A 12,955-nucleotide genomic window follows, 5' to 3' on the forward strand; every position below is an offset into this window, starting at 1 on the left:
AGGGCAGTTGGAGGCGATCAACCCTGCAGGGGAGGGCAGTTAGGGGTGACCAGGCCGGCAGAGGAGGGAAGTTGGGGGCAAACAGGCTGGCAGGGGAGCAGTTACACATCAATCAGGCTGGCATGGGAGTGGTTAGGGGTTGATCAGGCTGGCAGGCAGAAGTGGTTAGGAGCAATCAGGAAGGCAGGCAGGCGAGCAGTTGGGAGCCAGCAGTCCTGGATTGTGAGAGGTATGTCCGATTGGAGAGGGTGCAGGCTGGGCTGAGGGACACCCCCCGCCCCCGTGCACGAATTTTGTGCACCAGGCCTCTAGTAATAATAATAAAATAGTAATGTGATAGATTGGATTGAGTGTAGGGAAACTGAAATAGTAGGTCAAGTACATTTTATCATTTTTTCCTCAGTGCTAAACCTCCCAGCATTCCAATATTAGCCATGGCCAAATTTGGCTAAAAATAAATTATATCCTATAATCAGAGCTCTTAGCACATTGGTTATTTGTTGACTTTGGATTGGCACTGGCTGATTTACAAGCTCTAGAATGTTCTTATACCTAGACTCTATCTCCTCAACTATTCTAGAGATGTAGATCTAAATTATATGATACCCAGCCTTGCTTTTTTAACTTAAAAGTTTGTTCTAGTCAGAGGTTAAAAAGAGGTAGCTATTTTCTTACAGGGTATTTGGAAGGATGTCTGAGATCTCCTGAGTGAATTCATAGGGGTCTTGAGAGATTGAGGGCTTAGTGAGATCACAAGCATGCATCTACCTCCTCAGGATAAAATTCAGAGATTAAGGTACTCATGGAAATAATAGATAATGTCAAAAGGCTGAGTTTAAATCTTGACCTGGGAATATTATTGTATTTCATGAAACAATCTAGGGAAGGTAAAATTTACTTACATTGCAATGTGGTTGGATCTCCTCCATTACATTATATGCTCCATGAGGAATTTTTTAAAAAATGTATTTTTTATTGATTTTAGAGAGGAAGAGAGATAAACATCAATGATGAGAATCATTGACTGCCTGCCTTCTGCATGCCCCCCACTGGGGATTGAGCCTGAAATCCAAACCTGGGCATGTGCCTTGACCAGGAATGGAACTGTGACCACCTGGTTCATAGGTCAACACTCAACCACCGCTGGTTGGGCTCTATGAGGGATTTTAACTATTACATTGCTATATTACCAGCATATAGGAAAGTGCTGAAATTTAGTAAGCTTCCAATTAATTGAATGTATAATTTGGTTCAGTGTGTGCCTGGGTGTTTAATAGTTGTGACAAATTTTTTTAACTTAAAAAATTCCCTACTTATATATGAATAAGTAAAGTTAATTTGGCGGAATTTAATTATTTTAGGTTTCTGTGTGACAGAATGTAGTTTGGCCTGTTGTTAATATTTAAATATACAATCCAATTGCTATTAGAAGAGAGAATCCTGGAATTGAAATCTAGCTGTACTATTAATTCATTGTGATCTTGGGAAATTCATTTTCTCATTGGAACATAAGGACTATGTTTTCTATGAGTTCTGAATTTTTTATTTTAGGACTTATATATGAGGATCTCAATATTTATTGAATAAGTGATTCTATATTACACTCAAGACCTATTTAATTAGTAAAAGACTGATATATTGCTCAAAAGCTTTACTTCATCTAGAAAGGACACATTTCTGAAAACAATTTCTTGGTAAACATTTCAAGCTTAGTAATTTTAATAAAAAATATAAGCAAATATGAGAAACTTTATTTTTGCATATGTAACCACATAAGCAACAAGTCTTTCCAATTTATCACTTTAAATTTGACAGTTAGATATCATGATTAACAGCTTTTAACAGTTCAGCCCAAGAAAGAAAAACAATGTGTGAACAAGTTTTTGTATTTTGTGCATTTAATTAGAAATCATTTATATGAAATTGAACCACACTATATCACTGATATTCAACGGTTTTGGCCTTCAGAAATGGCAATTTTATATGGTTCAAACTAAATATATTTAGTATTATATACTGTGTTTAAGAAATATAACAATAGGGGTACCAAAGTTTCTTGTTCTCCTTTTACTTGTATCATCTCCTCCCGCCTGATATTTTTCTAAAATTTTATTTTTTATTTTAATTTTATTTTGTATTGGTTTCAGATATACAGCTTAGTGGTTAGACAATTATATACTTTACATAATGTTCCCTTTTATATTTCCAGTACCCCAACTGGCACCATATACAGTTATCACAATTTATTGACTATATTTCCTGTGCTTTACCTAATTCTGTTATTATTTTGTAACTACCAATTTGTGCTTCTAGTCCCTTCACCTCTTTCACCTAGTCCACTCTGGCAACCACCAGTTCTCTCTCTGTGTCTGTTTCAATTTTGTTTGTTTATTTTGTTCTTTAAATTTCACCAATGAGTAAAATCACATGGTATTTGTCTTTCTCTGACTAACTTATTTCACTGAGCATAATACCCTTTAAGTCCATTAAAATTTTAGAATCTGTTTTTCTCCTGCGTAGCATTTGCAAGTTGTGGTTTTAGTAAATTAGTATTTTTTTTTTTTGTCAAGTATCCTACAGGGTTAGTATGAATAATTAAACTTTTTATGGAGAATAACTGGTAGTTCCTTAATGTTCTTTGATTATTTAGGTCAGTGGTTCACAAACTTGAGTGTTCATAACCATCCCTGGAAAACACAGGTTACTAAAACACAGGTTTCTGAGTCTTATATCCAGAGATTCTGGTGCAGCAGGTCCGGGTGGAGCCATGAATTTGTCTAACAAACTCCCACATTACGTGGCTATTGCGGGGTCCTCAGATCATACTTTGAGAACCACTGGCCTTTGGGGGTACCGAAGAGACGTATTTGTAATAAGGCCTCTTCTTTTTTGATCTTTCAGTAAAGAAAGCTCATATTGATGAGGTATAAGATAAATTCCCTTAAGCCCAAACCATTTTTTTTTTTTTTTTTTTGGTATGGTACTGCATTAGCTCAATTGTAAGATAATTGCAAATTGGATTTGCTTTTGAGTTAGTTGCTAACAATTTCAGGACAACTAACTGCAAGGACTTGATCCACCTGTCCCCTACTGAGAACTGCACTGTGCCCCGGCTTGCCGGGAGGAGCAAGGGTCGCCCAGCTCTGCGGCGGCAACTCCCGGCCAGGTCACTTCCCTGGTGTTATCAGCGGCAGCGCGTCCGGCTCCACGAACGGCAGGAGGCTCCCGATAGGGAAGCGTGTGGGCGCCACACCAGGAGCCCAGCCCGACCTGCTGCGGCCGGCCGCCCCAACCCCGTCCGCGAGCCTCTCCTCCTGCAGGGCTCCTCGTGGAGCCGGGGAGCCGAGCGGGGAAGGAGCCCTTGGGAAAGCGCAGCGGGCAGGTCGGGACCCGCGGCGATCCCGCAGCGAGTCTGCGCCCGGGGCCGCCTCGCACGGCGCCTCTCGGCCCAGGACCAGCCCGGCCCGGGCTCTCTCGGTCCGGAGGCTCCGCCGGCCGGCACCGCACTCAGGCCGCCGAGCTCGCCCTTCCTCGCGGCCCGCGGAGATGGCAGCCCAGGCCGAGGCCGGCTTCGTGAAGGAGGCTTCGCGGCAGATCCTGGCCGGTGGTTCCGCAGGTAAGGCCGCCCCACCGGAGGCTAGTCGCTTTTTTTAATCTTTGCGTGTCCCCAAACTTGTCTGTTTCTCAGACAAGAGTCCAAGTTCTGCCTTCAGACAGGTCTCCAAGGTTTGCCTTCTTCCTCTCAACGCCGCGCCGCCGCGACCGCCCGCGCCGGCGGAGTGAGAGCAAAGGAGGCCGGGAGCGGGCGGGTGCCCCGGGGTCAAGTCGCCCGGGCGCTCGCGCGGCCGCTCGGGGGTTCCCCGCCTCCTTGGTTCCTAGGCTGAAAAGCAAGGTGGGCAGCCGCGAGGCCTGCAGCTTGGAGGAGGCCTTTCTGCCTAGCTGCTTGTTTTAGTTGAAAGGAGACAATTTCTGTCAGACTTAGTTTAGCTCTCAATTGTCGCCTCTTTCTACAGAGTTAACTCAGATCTTGCATAACTCCGACCTCCCTCATTAAAATGTGTACCTCGGGACGCCACAGGTCTTCTTGCTGCATACTGTGCTTGCTTGGGGCTATTCGTGCCTTACACAGGCATATTAAAATTAAACGCATATGTTAACACATATAAACACCTTTGATAGATTGGGCTCACGTTAATTTATGGAGAGTTATGCTGTGTGCAAAAAAACCATTTAGAAAAAAGTTGTGATGCTAATCATGGAAATAATTGCTAAGAGTGGCTAGAGAAAGTTACCCATGAAATTATGTTATAGGAACATATTTTAAATACAGATTATGAGTTGATTGAAAATTAATCTTACATATTGTGGTGCATTTTATTATAAATGTAAAAATAATTACTATAATTCATTCATCACTATAAAACATTTATATAAAGGTAGATATTCTCTTAATAAATTATATTATAGTAACTCTAATAAATCATATTAAAGCAATGACCTTTCACTAGTAAAATTTATTTTCAAATGATTTTGGACTTTTTATAAGGAACCACTACAAATTATGACCAGTTTTCATTATGTCATGAACTACTTGCACCTCAGAGGTACCACAAGCAGCCAGATGTATCACTTACAATCTGTACATTTCATAAAGGTGATATTTCATTAATATGGCAATCAGGACATGAGTTTATTATTTGTAACTGTTATGCCTGTCCATTCTTATGATGTCAGTGGCTCCACTGTCTGCTTTTTTGTTAGTTTTCTGTAGTGATGGTGAATTTGCACCAACTTATTCACCATTTTGGTCAAATTCCACAATATTCAAGGCTCTAGCAGCTGCCCCTGACTCACTTGATTCAGAGTCCATGATCCTGACCAAAAACAAACAAACAAAACAAAACAAAACAAAAAACAACTCAGCTGGCCAAATAGGAAAGTGAAGTTAATTGGTAAACATACTAAATTATGACTAATTATTCACAATCATCTGTATATTGGCTTAGATGATCATACTATGTATTAGACACAGCTAAACTCAAGGGATGTTAAATGCAGATCAAACTCTAATCCTACTTAATTTGTTTTGTTGGATGATAAATATTTGGCACAAGTATAACATGTGATTCCACCATGTTCTTACAATTGTAACTAATATTAATGAAAATTAATACATTTATAAGATAAATCAAACATAGCATAGTTGATTATACATTTAGTACTATGGAATTATTGATAAATGGTGGGAGTAATTTACACTTTCATCACAGCAAAAAAAGAGTCACAGTTTCTTCTACTTGGCCAATAACATTTTAATTAAATTTTTTCATGAAATTTTATATTTATTGGACTTTAATAAGTGTAGGCTAATCATATTACATATACTAGGTCGAGGGCCAAAAATAAATTAATATACTAGAGAGTTAGAATTTTAAAAAATACAGGAAATGCATGTGAATCTCTAGTACTGGAGTTCTGATTACTGAAACTGTCATCAAATGCAACACCTTTGTGTGTGTGTGTGTGTGTGTATGTGTATTATGTTATCTTTTGATGGTAAAGGCTAAAAATGCATTCTGGATTTCTTATTTTAAAAAAATATGTTCTTTATTGATTTTAGAGAGAGAGGAAGGGAGAGGGATAAGAGAGATAGCAAGAAACATCAATTGGCTGCCTTCAGCATGCCCCCACTGGGGATTGAACCCACAACATGGAACTGGTTCGAGGGAATCGAACTGGCAACCTCTTGGTTCATGGGTCAACACTCAACCACTGAGCCACACCAGCTGGGCAAAGCTTAAGGTTCCACTGAATTGGAACCTTTGCCAGCTGGGCAAAGCTTAAGGTTCCACTGAGATTGGATTTCTTAAGGGGAAAGAAAAAGTAGCTGGAGAGGTTTATTAGAGAAATACCAGCGTACCTCATGGCATTCAGGTCTGGGATGCATTCCTGGAACAGATTGGAATTAGGAGCTGGGCCACTGAGGGGAACTCAGAAAGTGAATGAATTCTTGCCATCTCTTCCTTTTTCTCTTTGTCAAATGGCAGCAAGGTGGTGGCTAATAATAGGGTCACACGTAATATTACTACAGCTGTTAGGATGACTTGCTGTGCTTCCGTAGATTTGCCCAGTGAGGAGTAAACGTGCCCAAATGGATCCAGACAGTTAATTACTTACACAGACAGCAAAAGCAAGTCATTATGGTGTCAGTTCCCTGTGCCCCTTATTCCACAGATAACACCAGAGTGAACTGGCCAGATGATAGGCTGTATGAGCAGTGGGTCCCTCAGAACCACAGCCATGCAGTTTTATAGACTTACAGTGAAGTCTGTAGCTTTATTCTAAGTGGGAGTGAGGTGGAAATTCTTGTGCTCAACTGAAATTAGGGAGATCTATGAGAAATGGCCTTGTGGCAGCCTTCCACAAGATAATGGGAGAAACAGCCCCAGCAGCTCCTCAGCAGGCTGCTAATCCTCCCTCACGCTAGAAGAAATCCCGGGGCATTCTGCCAAGACTCGGGTCTGACGGCAACTGTGTAAGCCTTGCCTACATGGTCTGTGTGGAGAGGTGCAAGGTTGTCCACGTGCCGTGCTGTGGAGCTATTTCCCTGGGCTCGTGGTGTTCTCATCAGTCTTTTTCCTGCTGTTGTCTGCTCCTCAATCCATGTGGCAGAAGGTGTTCCCCAATAGCTCCTGAGCTTACATGCTCTTGATTTCTGTAGAGAGAGCAAGAGACTGGTTTTCCATTTTTCAGTTCTAGTGTAAAATCTTGAGGAAAGACTCAAAATAACCCAGTATTGGTCTGGGACCCTCCTCTGCACCAATCAAATACAGCCAATGCCCATGTGGATGGTTGGGGTGGGGGTGGGATGGGACCTGAGGGAAATTATTTTCCAGAGAAGCTACACACATCATGAGATGTGCAGTAGGTGTCTTTTATAATAATATAAGCTTATGTTTTATTAAAAGACGGTTTGTAATACTTGTAATGAAAAGACCAAAGAGATTGATGTACTGACAGTTGCTTGGACAATACGCATCTAAAGACTGGCCTTGAGTATCTAGCTATTATACCCAGATATTGTTACCAATGGCAACTTTGTTTTATAGGATAAAAGGTGTGCTCAAGATAAGTCAATATGTACTGGAGTTTTATAGACTTCTAGTCTGCATTCTCAGCTTCAAGTCGTAGCATCTGAATCGTAAGCCAACGATGAGAGTTTCAGGAAGATCACCAAGGCCTAACAGTGTAGAGGGGTTAAGGATGAAAATGAGAAGGGGCCGCCAGATTAGACCCTGAGATAAGCATCAGGGCATGGTAACCCCTGAAAACTTGTTAAAAATGTAGGGTCTCAGGCCTCACTTAAGATCTACCATATCAGAATCTGCATTTTAGAAAGGTCCCCAAGTTATTGGTTTTTTATTTCCCAGTTTTAGAAGCACTGCATTAGAAGACCTTTGAGAAAAGAAGCCCACAGGGTGGGAGTCAGATTGCAGAGGGTTTCAAGTTAAATTTCTTGATTTTTTATTGCTGACCAGAGAGAGTAGAATGAATTCTGGATGCCTTATTATGTGCCCTCAATTTAGCTTTCGGGTTTATTTTCTACCCCTTTCCTACACATTCCATTTGGTTTCTGCTAAATATATCTGCTAACCATACTTGAATATTCCACCTTTATTCCCAATGCCTGGAAATGTCTTCCCCTTGTTTTCTCTACCTATTGAAATCCTATCCATTTTCCAAGGCTTAGCTAGAAAACTATTTTCTGCATAAATGTTTCCCAGATGGCCTCTGCATCCAGCTTTAACATTCTCATTAACATGTGAATGGTGCAAATAATAAAAAATGGCTAACATTTATTGTGTTAATAGTAAATGCCAGACCCAGTTCTAAGCTTTACATGTATTAACATTTTTTAATCCTTACCTCAGCTCCAGGATGAAGAAACCAATGTACTGAGGGTCTAATTAACCTGCCTATGTATGGTTGCCCAAGTATGCAACTGTTTCTATAGAAAATCAGGATAGGAGAGGGACTAGGAGAATATTATTCCTATTGACAGACATTTTTACAAGTTGGAGAGATCAAGTCAAGTATGCTATCCCTTATTATCTCTGTATCTCCTATTAGTTTGCATCCCTTAGGACAGTGGTCGGCAAACTCATTAGTCAACAGAGCCAAACATCAACAGTACAACGATTGAAATTTCTTTTGAGAGCCAAATTTTTTAAACTTAAACTTCTTCTAACGCCATTTCTTCAAAACAGACTCGCCCAGGCCGTGGTATTTTGTGGAAGAGCCACACTCAAGGGGCCAAAGAGCCGCATGTGGCTCGCGAGCCGCAGTTTGCCAACCACAGCCTTAGGAGAACTTTTATCTACAAATGCAATCCTTATAGTCTTCCTGCTAAATAGTATCTTGCTCTGTCCAAATAGTTTCATGTGTGTGGGCACAAATTAGCTTTCAGCCAAAAGAAAATTCTCAATCCATCCAGGGCCTCTATGTGCAGTTGAGCAGATAGATGGTTGCCTGCAAAAGGACTCTGGCCACTGGAGCAAGTGGGAACTGAAATGTAGCCCATGCTCTGATTCATCGTCTGTGTAAAACAGAGCAGAGATGTATCTACCTGCAGGGCGGGGGGACACACACCTTCTTTTGTTTCTCACAAAGACACATGGATTGGCAGCAAACCTGACAGCAACACTGACTGAATTTACCCAAATTTACTAGAGCTTCCAAGGTCCCTGAGCCTCAAACCCCCTCCCCTCTCAAACCCCACACCATTACACTGTCTGCTCATCAGCAGGGCTCCAGAAGGTTTTCTTTTACGCATGTCTCTTCCTTGGAGCCAGGAACACGGCTCCCCTCAGTCCCTCCCATGGTCCCTAATGACCAGTTTGGGCTCTTCCATGTGTTTCCAAAGCTCATGGGGTTCTTATCTCATGTCATGTAGGATCCTTTTAGGCTCATTCAGATGTCATAAGGCTTTTGCACCCAACTTCAGAGTCTCCTAGGGTCTTTGCTGAAATCCCCTCAAACCTCTGAGAGACCTGCTCTTACCAGGAGTTGTCAGGCTCCTTCCTGCAGGCATGCCAGGCCCTGTCCACACTGAGTCCCCTTCCACAGTGGCATTTCTAGGACCCTTCTCCTCTTGCCTCCCAGAATCTTATACTCATACTAGAGGCCTGGTGCACGAATTTGTGCATGGGTGAGGCCCCTCTGGGTGAGTCCTGCGTCTGATGCCCTCCCAAGGGGAGTTGCCTGTGGGATTGGGCTGAAACCAGCTCTCCGACATCCCCCAAGGGATCCCAGATTGCGAGAGGGTGCAGGCCAGGCCGAGGGACCCCACCAGTGCACAATCAGGGTGGGGAGGGACGCAGGAGGTTGGCCAGCCGAGGAGGGGTAGTGGGAGGGCTCCAGGGCGTGTCTGGCCCATCTCACTCAGTCCCGATTGGCTGGACTCCAGCAGCAAGCTAACCTAGTGGTCGGAGCGTCTGCCCCCTGGTGGTCAGTGCACATTATAGCGACTGGTCAACCAGTCGACTGTCTGCCCCCTGGTGGTCAGCACATGTCATAGTGACTGGTTGGCCAGTCTACTGTCTGCCCCTTGGTGGTCAGTACACGTCATAACGAGTGGTTGAGAGGCCTTAGCATATCATTAGCATATTACGCTTTGATTGGTTGAACAGTTGAACTGTCACTGGACAACTGGACACTTAGCATATTAGGCTTTTATTATATGGGATTTCTCGAAGTCTGTAAGTTCCATTCAGAATGTTTTCTAGAACATTCCCCCTCCATATATCATTTACATGATCACTGTGCTGACAGGACACTGATTTATTTTTCACAACATACAGGCTACTGTTTCCTCCTCTCCAGCCTCCCCTCGCTCCCTGTATCTTGTAGGTACACACCCCAGTGCATCTTCAATCACTCTCTCTATATTGTGCAAGCAAGTTTTCCAATTTTGCATTAGACACAGTTCCAAGTACTTTGTACAGTTTATCTCATTAATCACTTTCAAGGGGTCAAATGAGAAAGTGAAGTGAAAGACCTGTTTGAGGGGAGGGAATTGTGGGCTTCATGGATAGGCTTCTGGGAGAATAGCTATTGAGAGTACATGTGAAATGTGCATTGTCCTGATGGGGGAGTTCCAGGCTTTCAACCTAAAAAGGTCACTGTAAAAGGCATAGGGTAATTTTAAAACTTATTTTTTAAACTCCTCATCTTATATACCTTCATTTTCACAAGATTTCTATCTTTTCTTACCCAAACCCATGATAGTTAAAATGCAGTTAAAAGAAATGCCTTAACAGGCAGTATGCATACTAGTAGATTTTAATTTGGACTAGGTAATAAAAGGGCTGATGCACCGGGGGGTAATCAAGGTTAAAATTTTGATCAAGGAAATTTCTTTTTTAGAATGGGTGCAAAGGGGACACACATGTGATTTGGATAAATGGCACCTTTGGAAATTTGGGATTTGGGAAACTGCAATTGTTTGATAATAAATAGCAGGTTGTAGTGAAACAGGTGAGCCTTTATGACACATCAAAGGGAGGCTGGAACCCATTATCTGGGTAATTAGGGAGGAAAAATTCCCCTTATTTCAACCACATAGGAGGAAGCAACTCTACTGCTCAAATTAATTATAAAATACCTTTAAGGGATGTGTTTTAAGTAAAATGTAGTCTTATCTTTTTTAAAGAAAGATCTCAAAAATGTGAACTTAAGAACAAATCAAATAAGAATTGCATAACCACATTTCAAATGATTTCTTATTTTACTGTCCTTAATTGAATGACATATTAAATATATAAGTATAGTAAGTGGGTACATGATTCAGTTGACATGAAACAACTTCTACACATTTTAGGAAAACCTTATTAAAGCAGCCCTTTCTCACCTACCCCCTGCTGCACTCTCCCACCCTATTCTTGACTACGATATCTCAGAGCAACAAGAACCTGGTGTTTTAGGTACACCACAGTAGGTACTCAGAAACATTTGTTGACTGTATAAATGAATAAATATCAGAAGCACAAGCTACAGAATATTATTTTTAGGGTTCATCAGACAACCGATACTTGCAACATGCTTTCTTTCAACAATATTTTCTTTCATTGTAATCATTCAGTAAACAAAGTGAAAAAAAATTACCTTCAGGTCTAAAATCTCTGCCATATTCTGGGAGAGGCCCATGATAATTTTTTTAAATTTATGCATCATTTTTCATTTCAGGACCCCGAAATGAAAAGAGATATACAAATTATTTTCAAATGTCATTATGATTAAAGTAGGTGGTATCTTAACATGGAAACGAATGAAACAGGATTTCTTATAATTATTCTAGATTTTAACTGATTTTTTTCTCACCAATTGTCTTTTCCTTTTAAATTCCTTTGTGTTTGTGTCAGTTATTTCCATACTTTATTGTGATCATGTTTTATGCTCATTGTAAGCATTCAGTTAGGTCTGTATCTTTTGCTTGTTATCAGTAGTCCTTGTATTCATTTACGAGGGCTGTTCGAACAATGTTCCACAAACTGGGTGGCTTATAATGCGAGAACTTTATTGTCTCACAGTTCTGGAGACTACAGGTCTGAAATCAAAGTATGGGCAGGGCTGGTTCCTTCTGGATGCACTGAGGGAGAATGTGTTCCATGCCTCTCTTCTGGCTTGCAGCAGTTGCCAACAATCCTCTTGTTCTTTGGCTGTTGTCACATGGCTTTCTCTCGCTATTTGTCTCCGTCTCTGTATCCAAATTACCTTCTTCTTATGAGGACACCACTCATCGGATTAGGGCCCACTCTAGTAATCCACTATTAGCTCATCTTAACCTGATTACTTCTGCAGAGACCCTATTTCCAGATAAGGTCACATTCGTAGATACCAGAGGTTAGGACTTGAACACCTTTTTGGGGGACACAACTCAATTGTATTTTTCTTTTCATATTGTGTTTCTCATATTCACATCACATATCTCAAGCTATGGTCCTGTGTTTCTTTTCCTTTCAATGTAAAACTTTGTGAAAAGTTTCTCACTCAGTTTTCAACCCAATGCAATTGGCATATCTGACTTTACCTTTCTGCTGAAACTGTTAACTACTGGTTTTCATTCCTAATTTTACTTAATGTTTGTGGAATTTCACATCTCTGACCAATTTGTCTTTTTAAAGTTGTCTCTGCTATTGACTCTTACCCCCTTTTTCTATCTCATCACTTTTTTATTGTCTCTCTTCTTTCCCTTTCCTCAAAAATTGATGTTCAAGGTGGTGAAGTAGGTAAACACTGTATTTACTTCCTCCCATGACCACATCAAACTTACAAGTAAACTACGGAACAATCATCATTCAGAACTGCCTGAAATCTAGCTGAACAGAATCCTACAACTAAGGATATAAAGAAAAAGCCACATTGAGACTGGTAGGAGGGGTGAAGACTAATGGGCTGGTCCCACACCCACATGTGGCAGATAAAAATTGGGAGGATTATCTTGGCTGTGCAGGTGCCCCTGAGGAGCCAGGGATCTCATTCCCCACCGAGCCCCCCAGCCCAGGGTTCCAGTGTCAGGAAGAGAATTCCCCATAACTTGTAGCTGTGAAAACCAAGGAGGCTGAGATGGTGGCTGAGTGAGACTGAGGGCTGCTGAACTCCCAGGCATTCCTCTTAAAGGGCCCACACATGGACTTATTTAAACTCACTGGCTCTGAGCTCCAGCACGGGAGCAGCAGCTCAAAGTCTCCAGAGACATATGAGGAGGAACTGAAGTGTCTAGCTTTGGGATGAGGGCAGGAGAGGCAGCTTTCTTCCAGACAGACTTGCTGGCTGAGGTCATTGTTTCTTTGCTGAGCCCTCCCTCTGCAGGCACAGGCCTGGCCTTATCTGAGTCTCCATCAACCTAACACTGTTAGCCCCACCCTGATGATTCCCTGAGACCCCGCCCTACTCA

At 41.8% G+C, this 12,955-nt stretch overlaps 1 protein-coding gene across 1 annotated transcript in view; it reads left to right on the forward strand.

The window, feature by feature from the left end:
• The first annotated feature begins 1,818 nt into the window (after positions 1-1,818).
• SLC25A21 (solute carrier family 25 member 21) overlaps positions 1,819-12,955 on the forward strand; it is a 514,916-nt gene continuing 503,779 nt past the window's right edge. Inside the window, exon 1 of the mRNA XM_079767470.1 lies at positions 1,819-3,616. Coding sequence (XP_079623596.1) covers positions 3,547-3,616 — 70 coding nt within the window. The 5' untranslated portion in view covers positions 1,819-3,546. The remainder of the gene's footprint in view (positions 3,617-12,955) is intronic.

The sequence above is a fragment of the Cnephaeus nilssonii genome, assembly GCF_951640355.1.
Source record: "Cnephaeus nilssonii genome assembly, chromosome: 4".
Classification (NCBI taxonomy): Eukaryota; Metazoa; Chordata; class Mammalia; order Chiroptera; family Vespertilionidae; genus Cnephaeus; species Cnephaeus nilssonii.